General features: G+C 47.7%; 1 protein-coding gene across 5 annotated transcripts in view; it reads left to right on the top strand.

Annotated features, from left to right (window-relative positions):
• Nucleotides 1-280: 280 nt before the first annotated feature.
• Nucleotides 281-27,979, top strand: part of TUB (TUB bipartite transcription factor) — an 81,317-nt gene continuing 53,618 nt past the window's right edge. For 4 of the 5 annotated variants that reach the window (XM_032489087.1, XM_032489082.1, XM_032489086.1 and 1 more), the window contains exon 1: nucleotides 281-462. In XM_032489087.1, coding sequence (XP_032344978.1) covers nucleotides 296-462 — 167 coding nt within the window. In that variant the 5' untranslated portion in view covers nucleotides 281-295. Of the gene's footprint in view, nucleotides 463-21,970; nucleotides 21,994-27,979 lie in introns of those variants that run through there. The other variant, XM_032489084.1, reaches the window with a different exon arrangement.

Below are 27,979 nucleotides of genomic sequence, written 5' to 3'. Positions count from 1 at the left end.
TAGGCGCTTATCCCAGACTCCTACGCTAGCAGAAGGGAAAGCCCCTAAGTAGTCCCTGTCCCGGGAAGATTTGAAAACAGCGGTGCCCTCGTGACTCCGGAAAAGATGGGACGGTTGCCTTGGCGACGTGGAGCACACATCGGAAATAAATAAATAAGCGGTCCAGGCTGCAGCAGCCGCGCCCCCGCGGGACTCGAGCGCGAGGGAGGGGGCCCCCAAGGGCTTGGGTCCCCGCAGCCCGCGCGTCCCCGCCATTGGCAGAGCCAGAGGGGGGGTTACCCCCCCGGGGGGCCGAATGGTACAGTCCTCCGCCCGCGCCCTGGCCGGGCCCGCAGCAAGCGAGCACCGAGCCCCGCGCAGTTGCTGCCGCCGCCAGCGGAGCCCGGAGCAGAGTCGTGAGGCGGCGATGGAGGGTGTCAGCAGCCACCGGACCCTGTCCTACAGCCGCTGGAGCTACGACAGGTAGGGTGGACGCCTGGAGGATGGGCTCCGCCAGGCCCCTCCGGGTGGCCCTGTGTGGGCACCCTCCGACGCTCGTACTTCTCCAGGAGAAGTGGGCCCTCGGGGGGTGAGAGCGGGCCTCAGCGCCCAGAACCCCCCAGGGTCCCTCGAGCATCCGGGACATCGGTACCGAGAGCCTCAGATATCCGAAACTGGAGCTAAGAGAGGGTGTTCTCACCCGCAGAGCAGAGCTGTCGGAGGAGGGCACTGGGCACTGGGACCCGCGAGCTGCCCACCCACCCCCCACCCTTCCCCCACCCACCCCCCGCTACGTAGAGGGTGTCGATCCGCGCTGGAACAGCGCGGAATAGAGTGGAGGGACTGCGGTGCGGGGCGGGCCCGTGGCGGGTGGGGCGAGGAGGGGCGCTCCTCGAGTCCAGGCCGCGCCCCCACTTTGGCACCGCCACCGCCACCTGGATCTGCGAACCGCTGGACCCTCGGCAGGGACGAGAGCTAGCCCAGGGCGGAGTGCGCCGGGTCACTGCCCGGAACCTGCGAGTCACTGCCTGCTGGACGGAGCGGGACGGCAGCCTGAGGCCGGCTGTCGGGGCGTCAGGAGAGGCGCCGGCGCCCGCTGGGTTGCCAGGCTCCGCTCCCGCCCCGCGGGGATGCGAAGCGGCTGCCGGCGTGGGCGTTTTGGAGCCACGCTCCCCACGCACTGGTCCTGCAGGAAGGGATCTTACATCCTTCCTGGCGAAATGAGAAAGATAAGGACAACTGAATGAGCTGGTCATAAGGTAGGGTAGATTTATTCCGAGATTTTGTCCTTCCTACTTTTTATTTTGGTGTGTTAAATGCCACCCCCCCCCCTTTTTAAATGAAATTATGATGATAGTAAATAGTAGATTTCTGTTTTTGCTGATATTATTGTTGTTTTTAAGGTTCGTAATCCCACGTCAATCTCTAGAATTCTGAAGTTAAATTTTCTGATCCACGGCCCTTAAATGGTGAGGGCTGGAAGAGAAACTTCATTAGAGGGGCTGCTTTCTCCTCCCCAAAGTCTTGCTTCCTGCCGCTCTTTCCCCTGCTTAAAACTGTCTTGCATCTCTGACAGCTCTGGTTTTCAGAGATTCAGAGGAACAGGTGCAGGTTAATTCCCCTAGGAGCCCCCCTTACCCTCCCTCACTAGGTCTCACCTCCCAATTGACTCCATCTCCTTCATCTTCACCTTCCCCTCTCTACTGGCCATCTCTCCTCAGCCTGGAAACCTCTTTGAATCTGTCCTGTCTCCCTCCGCAAGGTGGGTGAAACTGAGTCATCTCTTTTTTCGCTTTCATTGCCTTCTTTAAGGAAAAAATATCAATTTGATTCTGTTTCTTCATCAACCCTTCATTGCGCCATCCTAACAATCAGCTTGCTGTCAGCTGTTCACAATTCCAGTGAACTTGCTCTTTTGAAAAGCAATGCTCCCTATGGAGAGGAACTTTAAAATGATTGGAATATTAAACATAAAATAACAAAAACTTAAAGCTTGTATTCAGATCGCGAATCACATTCATTCAACAAACATGTATTGAGTACAAACAGGCCCTGGAGGTTAGGAGATAAAACTACATTCATTCTTTCCCCCATATGAGCTCATAGTCTAGATTCTAGTCGAAATATGTGGTAGTGTAGACCACAGGTCTAATGCATATATGGAAGGAAATTTTTTAATTGAGATAATTCTATATACTTACTAAAATTTTTTTCCCTGCAAAAACAAACAAACAAAAGCAAGACTCTGGAATTAGCCTGGATTCAAATCCTGACTCCACCTAGCTAACCCTGAACAGATTATTTTTCCTCTGCAGACTTAAGTTTCTTCATCTGTAAAATGGGGACGTATCATGAGTATTAGATGGGGTAATAAATATAAAGGGCTTAGAATTCTGCCTGGGACATACTAATAGGTGGTACCTATTGCTGTTTTATTAATAAATACTGAAAATGTCTCTTGGGAACCCTAGTTTTCCACAGAAGCTTAGTGTGAAAATCACTGTTCTCCTTTTTAGACCCCAAAATAAAGACATTTCCTGGGATTCTGTCCTCAGAACTCTTCTCACCCTCACAACCTCAGCATCTGGGGAAGCTGTGTGAAGAAAACACTTTCTCTGGCCTTGGTCCAGATTAACTGAATCTGAATGTCCAGGAATGGGCCCTTGGAATCCGTATTTGTGTGCGACTTCCCACATGATTCTGATACAGCCGGAACCATTGATCTATACCACCCACCTCCATTTTCTAGTTACTATTTCATTTTTAAAACTTAAGTATTGAATTATTAAAAATAATTACATAATCTTCAATAAACCTGTTAAAAAGATTACACAAGCAACACATGGATGTAGTACACAGATATTCAAAATGAAATTCAGTGATTCTGCAGTCCCCACCCCCAACCCTCTGAAGTAAACCACTGCTAACATTTAACCCTCCCTTTCCAACCCTGTTCTCTGGCTTCTGCCACCACCACATCTTCAAACCTGGGCAAGCACTCCCTGTCACATTCCATCCAAGGTGATCTCTCTGCAATATATAACCTGTTCATTTAAGCTGTTTTTCCCTTTGCTTCTGAAGCCATTTAGATACTGATTATCTGTTGCTGTATAATGAATCACTCTTAAATTTAATGGCTTAAAATAACAACTGTTTTGAGTTAACTCGAGATTTTATGGGTCAACAATTTGGGCTGGGCTCAGCTGGGCAGTTTTCATGGTCTGGGCCAAACTCAGTTTTTCTTGGGCTTCACTGACTCCCCTAGCTGGTGTCCCAGCTGTGAAGGCTGCACATCGCACCCTCTCTCCGCTGGCCCTCTATTTTCCAGCAGGCTCACTGAGGTTTGTTCACATGCTGGTGGAAGGGCTCCCAGTGAGAGAGCACAAGCTGGAAGGTCTCTTAGGTTTGGAACTTGTACAGCATCACTTTGCCTTGCTGATTGCCCCAAGGAAGTCAAAACATCAGCCCACATTCGAAGGATAGAGAAACAAACTTCATCTCTTGAAAGGAGGAGCTGCAAACAATTCATGGCCATTTTATGGTCTACTATGATATGCTGCTTACATTTTTAAAATTGCTGATTCTTCTTGGTGTCCACTGTCTAAATGAAACCAAAGCACTCTCCTCTTTTCCATACTGTTCCATTCTGTTCTCAGTTGTCAACTCAATGCTTTTAACATAGACATCCATATCTTCAACCCCAGTCTTTTTCTTGAGCCTTAACCCTACGTCTCTATATGCCTGTGGACCTCTCCATCTAGATATTCCACCAACACAACTGACTCCACATGTTCAACATCACACCCTTCACTGATAACTCTGGATACTCAGTCTAACATCCTGACAGTCAGATGACCTACCTCAAGACTTTGACATTGACCTTGAACTTTCCAAGTCTAGTCACTTCATCTGTCTATTCTTATCTATATAGAGCTACTTATTATAAAGATAAAATGAATCAGTGTATGCAAAATAACTGGCCCAGTGTCCTAGTGATCTCAACAAGTTTGTTGGCACTTGGTAACCATCTTGTTTGGTTTAAGTCCAAGCTCCAGTCATTATCCCCAGAGGTTTCAGTGCCCACGTCAATGACCAAGCTAGCACTCCTTACAGTTTCCCGACCTTCCCATTCTAGAGACTTACTTCTCTTCCGTTATTTACAGGATGCATCCCTAGATGTTGATACTTGGGATTGCTTCACTTCTGATATCATACACATGAACATCCCAGTCTCTGGCCTCTGGCATCCCCCTCATACATCACTCCCACCACTCTGTAGGGTCATCCAGTGCCTTCATCTCTGCATTTTCTCCTGGCCTTTCAGCCTTTACTTGGCCTCTCTTGTTCCCTTCCCAGCCTGCACCACATGAGAGATTATTTGAATCACTCACTACTGTCACTTTGTATTCCCTCACATATGCTTGCTGCAACCCCAGCCCTGCATGGATCAGTGTTAGGATCTCCACCCCCATTTCTTATTGTGGTATCAGAACATTATCAGAAAAAACTATACAGCTATGCAGGTGGTCCCCACCTTCATAGTCTTCATCTTCAGCTTAGCCATCCACCTCCATCATCTCTCAATCTTTTTACTTCTCCTGCCTTACCTTGCCTCCAATTCCCCACAACAGTTTCCCCAAAATTTCATCATACTCTTCCTTGACCCTTACTCCACACCCCCATACTCTGAGCAGATAATCTACTGCACTTCAGTCACTCCCTTGTGGGGACCTTTTTGTTGTTTGCAAATCTTTGCCATTAGAAACAATTCCAAGATAAACATCCTTGTATAACATAACATTTTTTCCCATGTCTGATTATTTGATTAAAGGGGGTTGTTAGGTTCAGATTTTGGTATTGTTGCCAGATAGTCTCCAGAAGGAGTGAATTGATTTATACTCCCAGTCAGTCCCTTGAACTGCACAGTGGTACGATGTTGGTTTCTGAGTTTGATCTCCCTGACTCTGAGACCATGGAGCATGGTTGCTCAGAATTTGGATATTGGAATCAAAGTGACCTGACTTCAAAGCGCAGCTCTCTCAATTATTGGTTATGTGACTTTAGACCAGTGACTTAACTTCATCTACAAAAAAGATAATAGTAATTGTACCTGCCTCTTGAGATGGTCTGTTCATTTAATGTGTATTTTTTGAGCCCCTCCTAAATGCCAGGCACCATTTTAGGCACTGGAGACACAGCAGCGAACAAAACAAAGTGCCTGGTCCCAAAGTTCTTACTGCCAGCAGGAGTCAGGGTGGGGTTGAGATAGACTGTGTGTGTGTGTGTGTGTGTGCGTACATTTCAGTGCAAAGTGATATATGCTATGCTAAGTGTAAAGAAGAAAAATAAAAGAATAAGAAGGATAGGGTGTGACTACATGTGTGTTGGGGCATTGGTAAATATGCTGTACTGTGTAGTGTGGTTAGGGAGACCCTTTTGATAAGGTGGTATTTCAACAGAGACCTGAAAAAAGCCAGGGAACAAATCATGTTGCTAATGGGGAAGAATGTTCCATGGAAGGGGAACAGCAAGTGAAAAAGTCCTGAGGTAGGAGTGTGCCTAGTGGATATTTGGGAATAGCGAGGAAGCCAGTGTGTCCTTGTACCTAATCTTTAGAATACTTCCTTCCTGCTCCCCCAAACCCCTACTCCCTCCATCCTCAGAGAACCGCTTGGGTGATTCCTTTGCATTTCCTAGAATTTTACATAATGGGAATCATTCAGTGTGTACTCTTTTTGGTCTGACTTCTTTCGTGTAGCATAGTTATTTTGATATTCTTCCATATTGTGTGAATCTGTAGTTCATTTCTTTTTATTGCTGAGTAGTATTCCATTATATGGAAATACCGTAGTTAATCTGTTCACCTGATGGTAGACACTTGGGTGGTTTCCACTTTTTGGCTATTAGGACTAAAGCTATGTGACTATTCATATGTAAGTCTTTGTATGGACATGTGTTTTTATTTCTCTTGGGTAAACACCTAGGAGCAGACTGTCTGGATCATATGGTAGGTATACATTTAACTTCTTAAGAAACTGCACAACTTTTCCAAAGTGGTTGTACCATTTATACTTCCAGGAGCAGCGTATAAGAGTCCAATTTCTCGATATCCTTTGGCAAACTTGGTAGGGTCAGTCTTTAATTTTAACCATTCTAATAGGTAAGTAGTAGTATCTCATTGTGATTTTAATTTGCATTTTTAATGACTGATGACTAAGCATCTTTTCATGTGCTTATTTGCCAGTCATATATCTTCTTTGGGGAAGTGTCTGTTAAAATCTCTTCCCCATTTTTCAAAATGGGTTGTTTACTTGTTATTGGGTTCTGAGAGTTCTTTGCATGTTTGGGTGCATGTCTTTTTTTTTTTTTTTTTTTTTTTTTGAGTTTTGATAGATACATATACACCAGTGAAACCACCACCGCAATCAAGACAGCTGACGTTTCCATCCCTTCCCAAGAGGTGCAATTTGGGTGCATGTCCTTTATCAGATATGTGACTTGCAAATATTTTCTCCAAGTCTGTGGCTTTTTTTTTTCATTCTCTTAAGTATTTAAAGAGCAGAGGTTTGACTTTTGAGGCAGTTCAGTTTATCAATTTGTTTTTCATGGATTGTGCTTCTGGTATCATAGCTGAGAAATCACTGCTTAACACAAAGTGCCACAGGTTTCCTCCTAGGAATTTTCTAGTTCCTTAGGTTTACCATTTTAGCTGTGCTCCATTTTGAGTTAACTTTTGTATGTAGTATGAAGTTCAGTTTTTAAAATGAGTATCCAGTTGTTTCAGCACCATTTGTTGGAAGGACTTTACTTCCTTTGCACCTTTATCACTGTCCTTATGTTTATTTCTGTGCTCTCTATTCTGTCCCACTGATCTATTTGTCTTTCTTGGTGCCAATACCACGCTGTCTTGATTACCGTAGCTTTATAGTAAGTCTTGAAGTCAGGTAGTTTAGGAACTTCAACTTTGCTCACCTTTTTATATTTTCTTTTTCAAACCAGAATACTTATTTACTACTCCACAGTTGTAAAGATCCCTTTCTGCTTATTACGGGATTTGTGGCCCTGCCTGGGGCCCATCCCTAACCCAGAATCAAGCTACTTGGCAAGTAAAATTGGAAGGTTTTTCCTTGAGTGTGGAGTCAAAACAAGATGAAACGGGTGATTTGGAGAGGCCCTTTCACCTAAGCCCTGGAGAAACCAGAGTGTTCTTCTTTTTCAAAGTTTTGGCTATTTTGGGTCTTTTTAAAAAAGTACTTTATTTGTTTATTTTATTGAAGTATAGTCAGTTAGAATGTGTCGATTTTTGATGTACAGCATAATGTCCCAGTCATGCATATATATATATACACACATATATTTGTTTTCATATTCTTTTTCATTACAGGTACTGCAAGATATTGAATATAGTTCCCTGTGCTATAAGAAGAAATTTGTTTATCTATTTTTATATATAATGGTTAACATTTGCAAATATTCTGGGTCTTTTAAATTTTACATTAATTTTACAATGAGATTTTCAAGTTCTACAAAAACAAAACTAAACAAAACAAAAAGGCTACTGGGAATTTGATTAGGATTGTGTTGAATTTATAGCTCAATTTGGGGAGAGTCGACTCTTCAGTAATATTGGGCCTCTTAACCTATGAACGTAATACGTATCTTTCTGTTTGTTTAGATTATCTTTAATTTCTCACAGGTGTATTCTGTAGTTTTCAGAGTACAAGTCTTTAACCTCTTTTAGAAGATTTATTCCTAAGTATTGCATACATTTCAATAAATTGTAAATGTATTTAAAAAATTCATTCTAAACTTCATTCTTAGCATATAGCAATACAGTTATTGTGTGTGTGGTAAAATATACTTAACATAAAATTAGCCACTTCAGTGATTTCTAAATGTGCAGTTCAGTGGCATCAATTAGTCACAATTTTGTGTAACCATCACTACGATAGATTTTCAAAACTTTCATTACCCCCAACCAAAAGCTTTGTGCTCAGTCACAAATAACTCCTCTTCAAAAACAAAAAACAAAATACAAATAACTCCTCTTCATGTATGACTGAAAAATTGAGCTGTACACCAGAAATGGATACCACATTGTAAACTGACTATAACTCAATAAAAAAAAAAAAAACCAAATAACTCCTCATTCCTTCTCCCCCAGCCCCCGCTGTCCTCTAATCTACTTTCTGTCTCTATGAATTTGCCTATTCTAGATTTTGCATATAAGTGGAATCATACAAGATTTTTCCTTTTATCTCTGGCTTTCACTTAGGATAATGTTTTTGAGGTTCATCCATGTTGTAGCATGTATGAGACCTTCATTCGTCTTTTGACTGAATGATACTCCATGGTATGCATTTACCACATTTTGTTCATCCGTTCGTCTGTTGATGGACACTTGGGCTGTTCCCACCTTTTGGCTACTGTGAAAGTGCTGCTGTGAACACTAGTGTGCAAGTATTTGCCCAGTCCCTGTTTTCAGTTCTTTTGGGTATATACCTCCAAGTGGAATTGCTGGATCATATGGTAATTCTGTGTTTAGCTTTGCAAAGAAACACCAAACTGTTCCTCACAGTGACTGCACCATTTTACATTCCCATCAGCAACATATGAGGATCCCTATTTCTCCACATCCTCGCCAACACCAGTTATTTTCTAATTTTTTATAATACTGTTACTATTGTAGCCATCCTAGGATGAGTGAAATAGTTTCTTATTGTGGTTTTGATTTGCACTTTCCTCACGACTAATGATGTTGAGCATCTTTTCACTGTGCTTGTTGGTCATCTGTATCTCTTCTTTGGAGAAATGTCTATTCAAGTCCTTTGCCCGTGTTTTTTGTTTGTTTTTCTAATACTTCTCATTGAAGTGTAACCTCCGTAGGAAAAACTGCACAAGTCTTAAGGGAAGAGTTTGGTGATTTTTCACAAAGTGAATACACTCTTATAATCAGAAACCCCTTTTGTCACTACTGGCACAAGGGTTACCACCATCCTGACTTCCACTGGGCTGGCTTCTAATAGCGAAGATTAGTTTTGCTGATTTTTAACTTGACTTAAGAGTACCGGGTATATTCCTTTGTGTCATCCTTCTGTTCGACAGCAGATTCCTCTGTGTTTTTGCATGAAGTTACAGCTTTCATTCTCATAGCTTTGTAGTGTTCTACTGTGTGAATTTACAGCAGGATTTGTAGTGTTCTGCTATGATTCATCCATTCCACTGTGATGGCCACTTTGAATGTTTCCAGGTTTTGGCTATTGCTGATAGCGGACATTTTAATCAGTATATTTTATTTGATTTTCTTTGCTTGTTTGATTTTTGCAGCTTTGTTGGGGAATAATTGGTGCATAGGAATTACCTATATTTAAGGTGTACAACTTGATGTTTTGATATACATATATATTGGGAAATGAGGACCACAAGCAAGCTAATTGACATATCCATCACTTCACATAGTTACCACTTTGTTTTCGTGGTGAAAACACTTAAGGTGTATCCTTTTAGCACATTTCAAGCATGCAGAACAGTGTCCATAACTGTAGTCTCCGTGCTGCACACTAGATCTTCAGTACATGTTCATCTCGCATAATTGAAACTTTGTACCCTTTGATCAACATCTCCCCATTTTCCTCGTCCCTCCAGCCCCTGGAAACCACCATTCTACTCTCTGCTTATATGACTTTGACTATTTTAGATTCCACATATAAGTGATACTATACAGTATTTATCTTTCTTTGTGGAATGGAATACTATTCATATATATATAGTCTCACTTTTTCTTTATCTGTCAACAGACATTTAGATTGTTTTCATATCTTGGCTATTGTAAATAATGCTGCCATGAACATGGGAATGGAGATGTCCTTTCAAGATCTAGGTTTCATTTTTTTCTGGGTATACCTGGAAGCGGGATCACTAGATCCTATGGTAGTTCTATTTTTAATTTTTTTGAGGAATCTCCATATTGTTTTTCACAATGGCTATATCAATTAATATTCCCACCAACAGCATACAATGTTTTACTTTCTAGTTAATGTCCTTTAAAGCACAGCAGTTTCTAATTTGGACATAGCTGAATTTATCTGTTTTTTTTTTTTCCATTTATGCTTTTGGTGTCATATTTACAGCTCCATTGCCAAATCCAGGGTCATGAAGATTTACCACTGTTTCTTTCCAAGTGTTTTGTGGTTTTAGAGCTTACATTTGGGTCATTGATTTATTTTGAGTTACTTTTTGTATATGGTGTGAGATGGGGGTCCAACTTCATTCTTTTGCATGTGGAGATCCAGTTGTCCCAGCACCATTTGTTTAAGAGACTTTTCATTTCCCATTGAATGGACTTAGCACTCTTGTGAAAAATCAATTGGCCATATCTCAATTTAAAAATGTTTTTAAAAAATCAGTTGGACATAGATACATTGATTTATTTCTGGACTCTCAATTCTGTTCTGGTCTACTTGTCTGTCCTTATACCAGTACCTCACTGTTTTGATTACTGCAGCTTTGTAATGAGTTTTGAATGGGAGAGAAGGGCATGGAAGCAAGACATGACCTGTACTAAACAGGGCTGTGACTCTCAAGAGACTGGATCACTGAGATGGCACAAAAGGAGCAGTAGAAAGAGCTTGAGCTTTGGTATTAGACAGACCTGGTTCAAATCCCAGCTCCATCTCTTACTAGCTATGTAAATGTAGCAGTCATGGAAAACCCTTATTGTTTTGGTTAATTATAAAAATCCTATCTGCCACTTGTGAAAATAAAAGAAACAAAAGTCTCACAGTTTAGAAGTGTATGAAGTGTATGAAGTTCCTTAATCTCCCTTAGTCTCAGTTTCCCTATCTGTAAAATGGGGTGATTTTCTTACAGTGAAGGATCATTGTGAGAACTGAATGAGATAATGTTCATATACCCTCTCAGGTGGGCTTGGATTAGCAGAAACAGACCACACACATCTCCACCATAGGATTAGGTAAAGTGAATTTCCTAATTTAATCAGCCTGGGGCTTATTGGTGACAAGGTACCACGCTGGCCAGGAGCCTCTTCAACATATCTTGCCTGTTGGTTCTCACACAGGGCACGAAGCTGCTGGTGATGCTCTCTGCACAGCTTCTGTCAAGTTGAGAAAGTAGCCAAAATCTTATTATAAAAGTAGCCCTTTGGTATTTAAGGCTTACTTTGCCATTCTGAGAGAACATGGTACTAATGAAATAATATGTTTCTGTTTTCCAGAAGTAGGCTCTCCAGTCGCTAGAAAAAAAAAATTAGTCTCTTCTGGTTCTTCAATCTGACTTGATGTCAGCAAAACTTTGGCGGGGCTGTGTTGGGCTGGGAGGGGCAGCCAGAGTCGAGCCTGGATGTTCCTGAACATTGGCTTTGTTCCTTCACAGTATTCAAACTGCACACTATTCAACCTGCACAGTACAGGTGTGACCTTGGGAAAGCCATTAGCCTCCATTTCCTTTTCTTTAAAATGGACATAATAATAGTACTAGTCTCAGGGTTGTTGTGGGGATGAAATGAGTAAGGCTTAATAAATGCCAAGTGCTTGGGATGATGTGTGGCTCATAAAAAGCGCTATTTAAGTGTTAGCTGTTGTCATTCTGAACTGGCACAGAAGCAGGGCTCCTCCACTACTATCAGGACTTTTCTGGCCAATTGAATCTGAAAGTTGGGCCATTCGTAGGTGCAGGGTAGGTGTGTGACGCAGGCAGGAGGCGCTCTGTGGGAAGAGTGGGCAGGAAAGCGGAGGAAGGAGGCTGTGATGGGTCAGGACTGCATGGAGGGGAGCAGGCCAGGGATTGCAGAGGCTAATGAAGACCCCTTGGGCACCATTTGGGACCAGTGGGGAGAGAGGGCACATTGGGAGGACCTCCAGGTGGGAATGAGAAGCAGGGTCAGATGGAGACTTGCGGGCTGGGAACCTTAACCAGTGCCTGAGATGTGGGTGACAGGGTTCAGCTTCCCCAAGAGCAATTGGGCCTCTGGCCTCAGTGGAGAATTCACAAGTAAACCAGGACACTGAAACAGACTCTTAGGACTTGGACCCGTGCCACAGCTGTCGAGGGGCCACTGCAGAGGGTTCTGTAGGGATCAGCCAGCTGACTCCAGTCCGCACTGCTGGTGGGTCAGTGTCAGCAGAGAAGCTGGAAGGGACCGGGCAGTGGCAGGGCAGACCAGGCCTGGCGGTGTGGAGGGGCATGGGCTGACCACTGTGGCATGAAGTTCACACGTAGCTATTTCTCTGATAAGGACGGGATGCTTTTCCTGTCTGTACACTGGGTCTTATGATGCAGGAAGATGTGTTGCAAGGAGCACTGTGTAGGGAGTCAGGAGTCCAGGATCTGATTCTGCCTGCCCTATTCATTCCCATTCTGTCTCTGGGCAAGCCACTTGGCCATCTGGGCCTGCTTCCCCTGGGCTCTGCTTGACGAAGCACTCTTGTAGTTCTGGTGTTCTGCGAGTTCATGACCTGTGGCCTCAGTGTGTGCTCTGTGATTGGAAAGGCCAGGGTGGAGAGACGAGAACAGGGCAGGCTGGGATCGGAAGCCCTGGGGTGGCAGTGCCAGCTTAGGGGTGGCTGGGCAAGGGAGGCTTCGGCGGCCACCAGAGGTAGGTGACTGGAGACAGGAGGCACTGCCTCATTCCAGAGCTTTTGATGGAGTTGGAGCAGTATAAGACCTGGACAGCTGGACTGGGTGGGGCCCATGGGACAGGTGGTACTGGAGTGAGTGGGGGAATAGTTCTGAAGGTGGACAGTGAGTGAGGGGGGTGGTCTGTCTCCCATGTAGCTGGTATGATTGAGGCTCAGGATGATTAGGTGAGAAGAGGAGTCAGTTGTGGATTTCAGGCAAAGACTTCTTGAGTCCCTTAGGACTTGTGCCCACTGAGATTTGAAGTCATCAGTCACTGCAGTTTCTCAGATAGGGTCACTGGAGGCAGGCAAGCAAAGGCAGAGAGGTCCCGGGACAGAGGCTCATATCTGTGACCAAAGGTGGAAGGAAAGGCCAGCTATGCCCACAGTCCGGAGAGCAGTTGCCATGTAGGGGCTCATGGGTACCTGTTGATATCTTAATTTCTTCATTCTAGAAAATCTGGTGCCCTGATTGACAAGTGCAACTGACCCTGGGTCCCATCTGGGAGATTCTGGTCCAGCATGGGCTTGGGAGAGGGGCACACCTGTGCTCTCCATCCTGAGCCAGGTGTGTGTTCCCAGGCAGCCCCTCTCCGAGGTCCTGGGCAGACAATCTGGTCTTCTAATCTGAAGACGAACAAAGAAAACCCTGCACGTTTGTGTAGGTGGGTCTGTCAGCTGTGGGGAGTCAGCAGGCTTCAGGGAACAGCCTGCCCATGCTGTTGTCACGGGAGGCAGATTTCGGCAGGTGAACACCACCAGAGAACTGGGCCAGCCCCAGTGGGACCCAGTGTCAGGATGAGGGTTGGAGTTCAGGCCAGGGAACCTTTGAAGTCAGGGAGGGCCTGCAGGAGCTAGGATTATCTTCTTACAAGGTCACATTCCTCAGCAAAGACTTAATCCCAACCTGGCTCTGCTCCTCCAGCCCTGCAGACCAACTAAACACTAGGCCAGGAATGCACCACGCACAGAGAGGGCACTCCCTGCTCTTGTGTTGGGCCCTCCCTCCAGTCTGGCTTGCCCTGGGTGGGACATTCTGGGTGGTATTCCCTCCTCTCCAACACCAAGTGTCAGAGGGCTGATGCAGTGATGGGTCGGGCTCCTCTAGGAGAAAGCTTCTGTGAGTGTGTGCTGGTGGGTGCAACTGAGTGTGTACACCAGTAAAGAGTATATCTGGGGTGTGTGCACCACTGTGTGTACTGATGAGTTTGTGTACCTTTGCAGAGAAGGGTGTGTGCACCACCAAGCCTGGCTATATGTGGAAGTGTGAGAGTGATGTGTATTTGAGTGGGAGTGGTGTGCTAGAGAGAATTGACTCCGTGTGTGTGTGTGTGTGTGTGTGTGAGAGAGAGAGAGAGAGAGAGAGAGAGAGAGAGAGAGAGAGAGAGAGAGAGAGAGACAGGCAGAGAGACAGACAGAGAGAGATACTGGTCAGCTCCCTCCCTGCCTCCCTTCCTCCCACCCTTTTGCCCCTGGACACATAGCGGGGAAGTTTGGGAAGCGGGGAGGGGACCAGTCCACTGCCCATTTGCCTGGCACAAGGACTGCGCCTTGAGCCTGCTCTGAGAGTCACCTTGCCTGGGCAGTTTCTGTGCGGCTGGTGAGGGTAGAAGCGCTCGGGGACCCACCAAGGCCCCGAGGCGCTGGAGGGGTCCGCTTAGATCTCCTTGGGGCTGAAAGGTGCAGGTGTGACCTTGGGTGGTGAGCGGCGGGGCGGACCCCTTCCTGCCCGCCGCGCCCATCCCAAAGGAGTTGAGAGCGGGGCCCCTGAGTCCGCAGCGCCACGAGGGGTTCTGGGGCAATCCAGGGCCGCATCAATGTTGGATGAGCCCGCGCTGCCTCCGCGAGGCCTAGATACCATCTTGCTCGGTCTCACTTTTAGTGTAACCGGAGCGCCCAGGGACCAGCCTGAGCCCGCGACTCCCGATCTGCCCGGCGACGGTGCCACCTGCGGGGGGACCGGAGCTGGGGTGGGGAGGCTGGCGCAGGCCCCAAGGCTGTGTCCCAGGACCGGGTGGGGGCCGACTGGCCCGGCCTCGCCGGGCGGGGGTTGGTTCCAGCCTGGCCTTTCCCAGGCCCTTGGGGCCTGGTGCCGGGTTACATCTCCTCCACCCTCGGGCCACCTCGTCCTCCCTGGGGTGTCATCTGTCCGGCGGCGTGTCCTGGCGGCGTGTCCTCGGGGCGGTTCAGTCCCATCCCCCCGCCCGGCTTTGGGGGTTTCCTGCTCAGGGAAGGGGCTGGAGGGGCATCAGCTAGACGGAGAGAGGTCCCCTAGGGGAAGGAGGGAGAGTAGCCGCTGCTACGCAGAGCCTCTCCCTGCAGGTGAGTGCCCTTGCCCTGAGTGCCTGGGGGAAAGGGAGAGGAGGGTAGGACTGAGATCTGGGGGTCCCGACTAGCCCCGCGACTCACCACCCTGACCTTTTCTACTCCAGCCCCTGCACCTTAAACCTTCTGACACCACCTCCAGCCTCGCCCTCAGAGACAGGGGTGAAACGGGCTTAGTAGTCCACTGAGCATCTGGTACTTGCTGGCAGCCTTTGGGATGAGGTTATTACCCTGATGTGGCCTGGGCAGTGGAAAGGGAACAGCCCCTTTGGTGGTAGTAAGTTTGGACTGGATCTGCAAGCAGTGGGCTGGCTGGCAGCCTGTTTTTGTAAACAGTGTAGTGGACCCCAGGCCCACCTGTTTGTTTACATATTGGCTGTGGCTGCTTTCACTCTACAACCTCAGAGTTGTAACCCTAAAATATTTACCATCTGGCCCTTTAAGAAAAACTTTACCCACCCGAGATATCCCCCAGTGCATGCTCCCCTTCACCCTCCACACTTCCAGCTCGCCCCCCACACCGGGGCACACCCCTCTCCCCCCTCTGCATCCCCACACATCTGCTCTCCCCAGGCTGAGTGCTCCTCACACCTGGGACCTATACGCTGGGTCTCCTCACTGCTGCTTTCCTTGGTAAGAGAGGAAGACAGTTGGGAGCAACAGGTATTCCAGAATCAATAGGATATCTGAGAGCTGAGGGTTGAGCCCCTGCAGCACCCTCACCTGACCCCGAACTGATGGTGAGCCCCTCCTAGGCCGCAGGAACGGGGTGAGTTAGCTGATGGCGAGCACGCCTTCTCTGGGACCCCACATCTGTCACCGCAGCTGAGAGGATGAGCAGGTCGGTTCTGGGTTTGGGCTTCCTGTCACCTCTCTGTGGGCCAGGCCAGGAGCAGGTGACCGGACTGGGCCCATTGTGCCCTTTTTTCCTTCAAGCCTCGAGTCTTTGAGAGCAAAGCTAAATTTGTCTCTTGGTTCCCCTTCGCACTGCTGAGCTCAGGGGTCTGTTTCAAGGGTAAGAGGGAAACCCCAGGGCCTGAAGACAGAGCTGCATTCTTGCTATGCTGCCACTAGGTGGCACCCTTGAGGTGTCGGCTCCTGCTGGGGAAGCCTGAGCGTTCTTGCCCACTATTCTCCAGTTCTAGCCTGAAAGGCTGTGGTCACACACATTCTGAATCTCCCTAGGCCTGAACAGCTCTGTCTGATCCCTGAGGCAGCTCATTGACACCTCCAGACTCTAATTCAGGGCATTTTTACTTGGACATAGAGAGAGGCCATCTGGGACAACCTGCACTTGTGATGGATGATCTGTCATCACCTGCCTACTTATCCTCCCTGACAGAGCCTGGCACAGCGGAGGGGGCAGAAGGTGTTTGGTGGTGGAGAGAGTCTTGCCATCACTGTTTACTGCCGTGGTGTGTCTAGTGCTTCTTTAGTGTCCAGCTACGCTGCTGGGAAGTCAGGGGGAAGGATCCAGGCACGAGTGCACCGTGGAGGGGAGCTGGTTCAGAGACAGAGACAGCCTTTCCCTCTCTGTCCTGTTCTGGGTGGTGCCAGCATTCTGGGGGGTCCTCTAGATAGGATGGAGACACAGGCCAGGGCCAGAGAGTGCTGCTGGTTTCCAGGAAGACTTCCCAGGCACACTTGGTCCCTCGTCTGGCCCCAGAAGCCAGAGTAGGCTCCTCAGGGGTGGAGACAGGCTAGGGTGGGCTCTAGCACCTGTGGTGGCCTTGCCCCTCTCATCTGGCCCCAGCTCAGCCCATTCCAGGAGCCCCCTAGCCTAAGAGCGAACAGCTGTGTGGCTGTCCAGGGGTCCCAGACAGAGGCTCAGAGGGCTGCATTTGTGTTGGGTAGGACCACCATCAGTCAGGCAACTGCTTCTGACAGCTAACGATGGTGTCCACAGAGGCCTTCACCCAGCCCAAGGGTGACAGACAGTGCAAATGAGGTCTGAGGTTTGGATGCTGCTTAGAGGCTGTGGATGACGGGCGGGTGTTTCTGTTGACCAGGCCCCATGGAGTCAGTAGAGGCCAGGCCAGCTTGTGCATTTGGGAAGGGGCCCCTTGCAGAATCCTCTCCCTGACATCTGACATCGACATTCAGGTGCCATTTCCCTGCCTGGAACAGGCTCCAGAGCGAGACTGGCATCGCTCACCAGGGTAATTACTGGTTTGGGTTCGATTTCCATTCAAAACAGTAATCCCAGCCTGAGCTGGTGTCAGATCTGAAGGTTGATTATTAGGAACATTTATCAACAGCCTCTCATCTTCAGGCAATTACAGCTAATCTGCCATTCCTGCTCCCAGCCATGCAAAACTGCCAGCCTCTTCCCTGCCCGCCCCCTCCCTTCCCTCTCCTCTTCTCCCCGCTCCCCTCCCCTTAGCAGCCAGTCTGAGGGAGGGCCAGAGAAGGGAGCCACCCTCTGAGTCACTGTCACCCCTGAATGCAGGGGGCCCACGTGCATGCAGGGCACCTGTGCTCCCCAACAGCAATCTGCACGATGCAGACTCTTGTAATATCTGAATCTGGTTCTTTCAGAACTGAGAGGAATCCCTGCGGTTTACAGACATGAACCCATGTCTCTTGGTAACTTGTCACATGACCAGCAAGGGCCCCTCCTGCCCCTAACTTAGTCTGTCCTCCCCTTCAGGCCTGAGACTGGGGTGAAGCAAGTGAGTCATTTACGTCGGGTACAAAATTTAAGGGACTGCCAAAAAGCTCAGTGATCCTGATAAATCATATTTTAATGCAGTGATTTTTAACAACCAAAATGAATGCAAAAACATCCATAATGAACAACATGAAAACTGTAATAAAGACAGTATCCAACCCTGGAGAGCAGGACTTGGCCTCACTGGCCTCACTCTAATTCCAGCCTTGTAGGACTGCCTTTATAATTTTGATATTTTACCAATGATACGTTTGCACTCATCTTGATTTAAATATGATTTATCACTGGGTTTTCCAGTATCTCCCTAAATTTTGCACCCCAGGAGCAAGTACCCCATTTAGCTCACCCCAGTTCTGGCCCTGCTCCCCTACTTACTGTTGGGGCCTCCACCCCCGCCTCTTCTGTTCTGTCTACTGCTACAGGTTGGAGGTACTCAGCTTCTCTCTGCGCCTGGGTCCCCGCCATGGGCTGTCCCACCCATTGCCCATCCTCCACTCCATGCCTCTGGACCCTGCTTTAGCCTTCATCATCTATCTCCCAGAGGGCCTGCAGGTTGCCATGGTAACTGCTGCGGTAACTGGAGGACAGAACACCCTGGTCTTGCCCCACTCCTATAATCACATCCAGCCAGGCATGCTTGACAGTGTCCCTGACACATTGGTCTCAAAGGACTGAAACATTGCTGGATGTGTATGGAGCTGGAGAGAATTACATTACCTGAATCCCTCCCGGGTGGGGCAGATTGAGGACAGCGCGTGGCTAAAGGCAGGCTGTGATGATCTGTTTGTGCAGGGAGGCGAAAGGTGGAAGGAAACATGGATGCTGGCTAACCAGCCTTCTGCAGAGGGTAGGTCTGGGTTCACTGAAAGGCATTGGTTTTGCTGAACCTGGTCTTTAAGACAAGGCACACCTGTTCCCCGCCCCCGCCCTCCCACCCCACTGTGCTTAGCATGACTGAAGGTTAAACAAACATTTCAGAAAGATCTTTGTTGAAGGGGAGCCCAGGACACCAAACTGTATCTGGACTTGAGGCATTGTCACATCAAGGTCTAGGCCTAGGTCACTCAGTCACTCGGTGTCCCGATGCTGTCACAGTAGGAGACCCAAGGAGCTCAGGTGAAATGCAGGGGAAGCACTTCCCCCCGGTTGTTCTCACCACCTCCTTGCCCAGGCTCCCCTGTCTCCACTCCCCACATGGCAGTAGTTCATCCAGTGCCTGCTCTGCTGCTTACGCTTACTGGGTGAGTCACTCCCTCTCTGGACCTCAGTTTCCTCCTCTGGGAAGGTATCAACAACCGTGCCCTCCTTTGAGGGTTGCGCTCACACTGAAAGAGCTAATGTATGTACAAGGGCTCAGAAACTGCCAAGTATCATGACTGACGACAGGGTCACATTCTGCGGGGCCTCAGAGGACAGAACTAGAATTAAAGGGAAATGTATTTGGGCTTGAAGAGGAGAAGAAATTGCTGACTGCAGGGGGAGGGATCGCTCTGGAAAGAACAAGCACCCCGATGCGGGAAGCGTGCACTCCACTCACAGGATTCATAATCCCCTGCCGATCAGCTTAGCTTCCAAAGGGCTTCCTGCCGCAGGAGGGGTGACTCTTGAGGGATACAGTCTATCCAGCCCTGAGGTTCCGTGATTCCTTTTCTCCATCCTGCCCCAGTCCTCCCCCAGGGTGACATGAAGCCTCAAGGTGAGGATGGGCCTCCTTGGAGGAGGCTGGCTTCATCTAGTTAGTATGGTCTTTCATGGTCCGTATTTCTGTGGATCAGTGTATAAACCTGAGAGCTTCAGTGGGAAGGGGACCAGGGGGATGCTGTGCTCGAGAAAGTGTGCTTGCCTCAGCATTGGCTTTGAGGTGCCCTTTGACTCTGGCTGCAAAGTTCTGTTCTGCCAGAAATGGGACAGAAGACACCTGGAAGAGTTCCTGAGAGATGGAGGGATGCGGTTTCTGGTTCCAGGTGGCCACACATGTACACGTACCCACCTGGACGCTGCCACATGCAGTATATCTGTGCACGTATGTTTTGTGCTGTCTTCCTGGCACTGGCTTTGAAGTTTGAGGCATGTTTCAAAGTGGAGAGAACATCACACTGAGAGCTGGGAACCTGGCTGGCCCCTCCTCACTCTGAGCCTGAGTTTTCCATCTGTAACGCAAAGGGCAGGGGATGAGATGCCCTCTCAGCTAACAGTCTAAGTCCTTCCGTTCTCTGAAGCCATGAGAATTTTTGACAGAATGGGCTCATCTCTGTACTCCCCTTCTCGGCCACTTACAGTCTCCCCACACATCTTTCTCTGCCTGTTTGGCAGACCTGGGGGCCAAGGGCTCCAGGATCCCGGCAGGGTGGGGTCAGTGATGTCTGGTTTTGCAATGAGGCGTTATTTTCTGCTCAGAAATTTGAAATTGAATCCCAAAGATTCCTAATTGTTATTCTGAGCTCTTGTGGAAAATGTGAGTATAATTTTTATAAGAGAGTGGCTGAGGATGGATAAGAAAAAAAAGAAGCAGGGCTGGAGGTGGGAAAGCGAGAGGCAGAAGGTGATGTGAGCAGGAGCTCGTGGTGGTCAAGGAGGCTGGAGGGGCTGGCAAGACTTGGGCAGAGTAAAGCAGCTTAGATCCTGTCCTGAGGCTGTGGGGAGCTTCTGGAGGGTTTAAGCAGGTCAGGAGGCATGATCAGATTTGCATTTAGAATGCTCACTTGGGTGCCAGTCAGAGGATGGATTTGAGAGGAGCAAGTTTGGCGGCAGACACAATCCTGATGCGAAGATCTGGGCAGCAGACAAGGAAGCCCCACAGAGGATGTGGGTCTAGGGAAGGGGGAGGGCGGAGTGAGAGATGCTTGGTAGATACCCTCAGAAGGGCTTGATGCTTGTCTCCACTGGCTGAGGAAGGTGGACAGAGAAACACAGGAAGCAACAATGGCACCTGGCGGGCTGGATGTGTCACCCACAGAGACAGAATATATACAATGAATGATGGGACTCACAGGAAGTCCCAGGCTGTGTACCTCAGTGTGAGGTGCTGGGGACATCTAGGGTGTATGTCCAGAGGTCAGGTAGGGGGAGGGGTCTAGAGTTTAGGAAGGGGGTGGGTCCATGACGCAGGCATGTGTGGTCTCTATGTCAGGGCTGTGGGAACTGAAGCCCTATGAGGGGATAAGCTCACTTGGTAGACTTCAGGTGGAGTGAGAGGAAAAGAGTCTGAGGACACAGACAAGGAAATCCTCCATCCCCCATCAGTCCCTCAAAGGCACAATGAGTGTGCCCCCAGCACAGAGCTGGCCACTGACCCCTAGCCCAGGGCTGGCCACAGAGAGGGCATCAGTGAATGTGTCTGGCTCTGGTTCCTCCAGATGGGGCTTTTGTCCTCAATGCACCTGGCTCTGTGGGGGTTGCTATAGTAACCACAGATACAGGGATACACAGTCTCTGTGTTGCCGTGGAAACGAGCACTTGGGTGTCCTTGAGTAGCATGGCCACTGAAGCCTTGGGGATTGAATCTGTCCTAAAGGGTCTGAGAAGGAGACTGTGACGGTGGAGAGGTTTTCCACATCCTAATGAATCAGTGATGGTGGTTTTTCTCTGACTGTTGCCACGGTGATGGAGGAAGACACCCAGGTGGCTTGTGCTAGCTTCAGTGCTGAGCTGAGTGAAACAAGGAATTGCAACGGGCTCCAGGTCTTTGTGTGCAGCCTGAACAGGACCAGCCCCCAAACACACCCCATCCCCTGGCTGCCATGGGGGCCAGGACCCCTTTGCCTTCTTTTTGGGTTTGCACCCTTTTGCCGAGACAGGGATTTTGTTCCCAGGAGGCACTCCTCGGCCCATGGGATCTCAGCATTCCAAGCAACACAGGAAACCTGGGCCCCTGAAACGGGGCCACCGAAGAGATCGGTAAGCACTCGACACCCCCGCCTTCAGCCCATGGCCCCCAGCCCCTGTCCACTATACCCCCTACGACTTCACCCCTTTGCAGTCCCAAGGCCTCCCCTTCCCCACCACCACACGGGGTCCTATCCTTATCCTTCCAAAGCCTCGGGCTCTAGACAGGTGAACAGGGGGCTTCGCTCCTCTGCTTGCCCAGGATCTCGGGGGGATTCCTCCAACACGGGAGTGAGGCCTCTGCCCCCGGCAGCTCCTCTGCTAGTGGGCTCCTCCTGCAGCCTCCACCCCGCCCCCGTGCTCCATTCCCCCGGCTTCGGTCATTACTGCCCTCGTTCTCAGCTGCCTGCCTGCTGGCTCCGGCCCCACAGAGCCAGCCCTTGCCGGGAGTCCCTCTGCCCAATCCCACTAACTCCGGCCTGAAGCGGCCGGGACCGAGACCCCGGAGGAGGCCCTGAGTGACCGCTGTCTGGCCAGGCGAGGGGCAGGGATGATGAGGTGAGGCACCAGGCCGTGGAGTCACCCCTGCTTTTTCTCCTCAGGAGAACAACCAGGAGGAAGTACTGGAAGGAAGGAAGGGAGATCGCTCGGTGAGCCGGCAGGGGAGGCGGGAGCGCTGGCTGGGGAAGGGCTGCTGGCAGGAGACCCTGCAGGGCGGGGGTGGGCAGGACCCCGGATGTGCTGAGCTCTGTGTGTGGGAAAGGGGGTCCAGGGGAGGGGGTGACCCCTAAGCCAGGTCCTCACTCACTGTGATGGTCGTGGATTTGGTTTGTTCCTCCCGGACCCTCCTGTGGTCCTTTTGCAGGGACTCCAGCCAGGTGATGCCGCTGAGAGGGCCCAGAGTCCAGAGCCCCTCTCCCCAGCCCGTCCTGGGTCTCTCAGCCAGGCATTCCCAGAACCAGTGAGGGAGTTCCTTCCCATTGTTCAAAACCCAGACCTGCACACTGCCTGCCCGAGGCTGTCACCCCCGGGCCTGCCTTCTATAGTCAGGAGATGGGTCTTTTCTAAGGCCGCTGACTAGAGCCTTGTTTGTGCTTTATGGATAGCGGGATCCCTCGGATGTGTTTCTTGGCCCAGAGGATGGGCAGGAACAGCTGTCATGTGAAGGAGGGGGCTTGCCTCATAGGTGAGAAAAGATGATGGATTCCCTCCCAGCTGCCTTGTGGCTACTGAGGGTCTCCCGCACCTGCAGAATCTGCCTGCCCTTACAGGGACCAGGCCAGAGTCATAGCGGGGCATCTGGGGCTCTGGTTCGCACCCTCATGGATGTTGGCCCTGGGTTTCTGTTAGGGTCTTTGACGAAGGGTCCTCAGAGGGGGCTCTGTGGAGAGCTGTGGGTCTCGGGTATGGCCCCATGTTCTCCTTCTCTACATACAGCCTCAAACCAGATTGACTTTTTAGCCTAAAGAAAATCTCATGAAGAGAAAAATGGGAGGCAGGGGTGGGGAGCTGGTGGATCACTTGAGCCTACTTCAGAGGCTCTTGGGAAGGAGGAGGAGGAGGGTATACAGAGTGAACCCCAGGGGGCTGACTCTGCTGACTCTTATGAGGCTTGAAGACTTCCGCTCACTTGTCTTCTGCAGCTGGTGCATTTTGAGTGATGTGAGCTGCTAAGTCTCCTTCCAACACCCACGACCTGTACACTGTCAAGGCTGCAAGAATCTTTGAGATCCATCTAGCCCTTTGTTTAATAGGCAAAACTGAGGCCTCAGGGCGGAGTCACACCGCAAGCTCACGGCAGAATCAGGACTAGAACTCAGGCCCCCTGCTCAAGGCTCTTACTTTGCACCACAGGCCTGGGAGCCAGACTTGCTGTGCGGGAGTCGGGAGCTTACTGGGAGCGAATGGTCCTTTGGTTATGACCTTGCCTCATGTGAATGAAGGCCCTGAGCGCGCTGTGGACTGTATATCCACAGCGGATGCCTGGCCATACTGGTTTCTAGGATGACTCTCTCTGGGATTTGGTGTCTCTCTGCTTTTCCAGGCCCCCCTCCCCCAATCACTCTGGCTCTTTCATGTTGAAAGATTTCTGCCACTATCCCTTAAAAACTGCACACGTCAAGATGGTGCCGATGAGTGTGACGTTTCATCCATGGTAGCCAGTCCTGTATGGGTACAGGGCTCTAAGTTGATGGACAAGGGAGGGGAGGAGCCAGGCAGCCTCAGGGTTGAAGGCTGAGTCACAGGGACATAACCTCCACAGGCTGGGAATAGTCATAACTGATGGCAAAGATAGATGGTCCAGCCATGTAAGGTTGTAGCCAGAGCAAAAGAATCTTGTCCCAGTGTTTTTATTGTAGGTTCTACCAGTCATACTGGGAGCTTCCACGTCTATGAAGACAATTCTTCTGGACCCTGGCCTCTGAGTTTCTTGTTGTCTTCAACTCCTTGAATGTCTCCTTTACTTTAGTCACCCATCACTGGGATCTTGTCACCATGTGAAACTGTTCCACCTCTGAAGTCTTAATCTCTCTGTACTTCCTATGCACTCTGTCCCCACCACCCTCCACTATGTCTGTTCATTGAGAACTTCAGGCTCCTGCCTCTTAGTTTTTCTCCTCACCTTGAATCAACGCTTGTTCCCATCCAATCTGAACCCCACGACCCGTTATTTCAACTGCTCACCATTCACCACCTGGCCCCTTAGTCTCCCACACCATCCCTAGAACACAGTACCTGCCTGCGTTCTCTGGTCCTGGCTTATAGGGGTGGGGTGGAGGGTGGGAGGTGGGAATCCCTTCATGAGTTGACACCAGTCCAAATTCATGGTCCACAGCCTCGCTGAGCCCCCAGCAGTACCCAGCAGCCCTGTTGCCTGGTCCTTGCCCCTCCACCCAGGTTCTTCCCTCTGTTGCTCATTGCTTCTCTCCTCTGCATCTTCATTGGCCCCACTCTCCTGGCTTGTTGCTTTCTAACCCAGTTAAGAAATAAAACCAAAATACCTTGACTTTACAACCTCCTCTCTCTCCTACCCTTCTCAGCCAAGTCTATTGAAGTCAAAGTCAGTGTTCATTACCTCCACTTCCTCACCTCCTGCTGAGTCCTCAGTCCACTACAACCTGGCTTCTGCGCCCTCTTCACCCCTCGAGCTTCTCCTGCCTGTGTCTCCAGGGAGTCTTACTGTAAATTCATCTGAAGCCTTTCAGTTCCTGGTTGACCTGTCACCAGCATTTGTTGGAACTGAGTGCACTCTGCCTTTAGAAGCCCTCTTCGTTTGCATTCTGTGACCCCACCCTCTCCTTTTCTGCCTGCCATGCTGATAATTATTTCTCAGTTTTCTTTGTGAGAGTTTCTTCTGTTCAGCCTGGGAATGCTGATGTGGGCCAGGATTCCGTCCCTGTCCCTTTTCTTCCTTACGCTTGTCCCTGGTGAGCTCACAGATGGCCATGGCTTTCACTTCTGTCTCTAACTGATGACTAGAGTTGCTCCTTTGACCTTTCTCCTTAATTTTACTTTTTCTTTTTAGTTCTATCAGTTTTTGTTTCATGTGTGTTGAAGTTCTGTTCGTAGGTGCATAAACATTTAAGATTGTTATATCCTCTCAAGAGCTTAACCCCTTCATCAGTATGAGATGTCCTTTTTTGTCTATGGTAGTATTTCTTGTCCTGAAGTCCAGTTGGTCTGACATTAATATAATCATTCTGGCTTTCTGTGGAAAGTGTTTGCATGGCATCTTTTTCCATCCTTTTACTTTTAGCCTCTCTGGCTTTATGTATAAAGTCAGCTTCTTTTAGAAATCATACCATTGTGCCATTTTTATCCAATCAGACAAATTTGGCTTTTTAATTGGAGTGTTCAGACCATTTACATTAAATATTATTACCAGTGTGGTTGAGTTTAAATCTACCATCTTGCTATTAGTATTCTGTTTGTCCCACTTGTTCTTTTGTTCTTTTTTCTTCTTTTCCTACTTTCTTAGAGATTGTATATCTTTTGTGATTCTATTTTATATCTATTCTTATCTTGCTTATTAATTGTAACTCTTTTTGTTTGTTTTTCTTTTTTTTTGACTAAAGTATAGTTGATTTACGGTATTGTGTTAGTCTCGGGTGTACAGCAAACTGATTTGGTTATATGTATATATCTAGATTTTTCTGATTCTTTTTCATTATAGTTTATTATAAGATATTGAATACAGTTCCCTGTACTATACAAATCCTTGTTGTTTATCCTTGTTGTTTATCTATTTTATATCCTTGTTTATTTTATAAATGGTAGTGTGCATGTCCCATAATCCCTTACTCCCAATTTATCCCTTCCCTGCCTTTCCCTTGGTAACCATGAGTTTGTTTTCTATGTCTGTGAGTCTACTTCTGTTTTGTAAATAAGTTCATTGTACTTTTTTTAGATTCCATATATAAGTGATTTCATATAATATTTGTCTTTCTCTGACTTACTTCGCTAAATAGGATAATCTCTAGGTCCATCCGTGTTGTTGCAAATGGCATTATTTCCTTATTTTTTATGGCTGAGTAGTATTCCATTGGATATGTGTGTGTGTGTGTGTGTGTGTGTGTGTGTGTGTGTGTGTGTGTATACCACAACTTCTATATCTAGTTATCTGTTGGTGGACATTTAGGTTGCTCCCACATCTTGGCTATTGTACATAATGCTGCTGTGAACATTGGGGTGCATGTGTCTCATAGAGCTTTCGTCTTCTCCATAGTGGCTGCACCAATTTACATTCCTGTCAAGAGTGTAGGAGGGTTCCCTTTTGTCCACACCCTCTCCAACATTTATTATTTGTAGACTAATGATGGCCATTCTGACTGGTGTGAGGTGATACCTCATTGTAGTTTTGATTTGCATTTCTCTAATAATTAGTTACATTGAACATTTATTCATGTGTCTATTGGCTATGTCTGTATGTTTTCTTTGGAGAAATGTCTGTTTAGGTCTTCTGCCCCATTTTTTGATTGAGTTGTTTGTTTTTTTTTATTGCATTGTATGAGCTGTTTATATATTTTGGAAATTGAGCCCTTGTCAGTTGCATCATTTGCAAATACTTTCTCCCATTCCATATGTTGTCTTTTGGTTTTGTTTATGGTTTCCTTTGCTGTGCAGAAGCTTATAAGTTTGTTTATTCTTTTGTCAGTTGATGGACATTCACATTGTTTCCACTTTGTAGTTATTATAAATGATGCTGCCGTGAACATCTGTGGCCATGCTTGTTTCTTTTGGGTATGTGCTTAGGAGTAGAACTTCTGGGAGACCGTACATTCGAGCTTTTGAGGAACTCCCAGACTGTTTTCCAAAGTGACTGCACCATTTCATGTTCCCACCAGCAATGTATGAGAGTTCTAATTTCTCCATGTCCCTGCCAATACATGTTTTATCTGGGGTTTTGATTATAGGCATCCTAGCGAGTATAAAGTTGTATCTCACTGTAGTTTTGACTTATATTTCCCTGATGACTCATAATGACTAATGATGTACCTCTAGGCCATTTGTATATCTCCATTGGAAAAATGTTTATTCAAATCCCTTGTGCACTTTTAAATGGGTTATTTGTCTTTTTATTACTGAACTGTGAGCATTCTTTACATATTCTAGGTATAAGTCCCTTATCAGATAGTGATTTGCAAATGTTTTATTCCATTCTGTGAGTTGTCGTTTTACTTTCTTAAAATGGTGTTCTTTACAACACAAATGTTTGAAATTTTGATGAAGTCTAATTTATCTATTTTTTGTTGTTGCTGCTTATGCTTTTGGTGTCGTCTCCATGAAATCATTGCTCAATTCAAGGTCGCAAAGATTTATGTCTATATTTTCTTCTAAGAGTTTTATAGTTTTAGCTCTTATGTTTAGGTCTTTCATTAATTTTGAGTTAATTTTTGTGTGCAGTGTGAGGTAGAGGGTCCCAGGTCATTCTCATTTTGGATAGTCAGTTGCCCTGGCACCGTTTACTGAAAAAAGCTATTTTTTTCTCCCATTGAACAGTCTTGGCATCCTTGTCAAAAATCAGTTGACCATAAATGCGAGTTTATTTCTGGACTCTCGCTCCTGCTGTGTTGATGTATGAGTCTGACCTTATACTGGTGCCACACTGTCTTGATAACTGTAGCTCTGCAGTAAGTTTTGAAGTCAGGACATGTGAGCTCTCTGAATTTGTTCTTTTTCAAGATTGTTTGGCTATGCTGGGTCCCTTGAATTTCCATACGAATTTTAGGATCAGCTTGTCAATTTCTGTAAAGACACCCACTAGTATTCTGATGGAGATAGTGTTGAATCTGTAGATCCATTTTAGGAGTTTTACCATCTTAACAATATTTAATCTTTTTATTTATTTATGTTTTCTTTAATCTCTCTGAAAGAAGTTTGTAATTTTCAATGAACAGTCTTACACTTTTTTTTTTAAATCCACTCCTAAGTATTTTTGTGGATGCTTTTGTAAATTGAATTGTTTTCTTTTTTAAATTTGTTTTGTTTTTGTTTGTTTTTGTTTTGGGGGGAGGTAATTAGTTTATGTATTTATTTTTTGATA

This window comes from Camelus ferus, chromosome 10, assembly GCF_009834535.1.
Source record: "Camelus ferus isolate YT-003-E chromosome 10, BCGSAC_Cfer_1.0, whole genome shotgun sequence".
In the NCBI taxonomy this organism is placed as follows: Eukaryota; Metazoa; Chordata; class Mammalia; order Artiodactyla; family Camelidae; genus Camelus; species Camelus ferus.
This window is presented reverse-complemented; position numbering and strand designations above follow the sequence as displayed.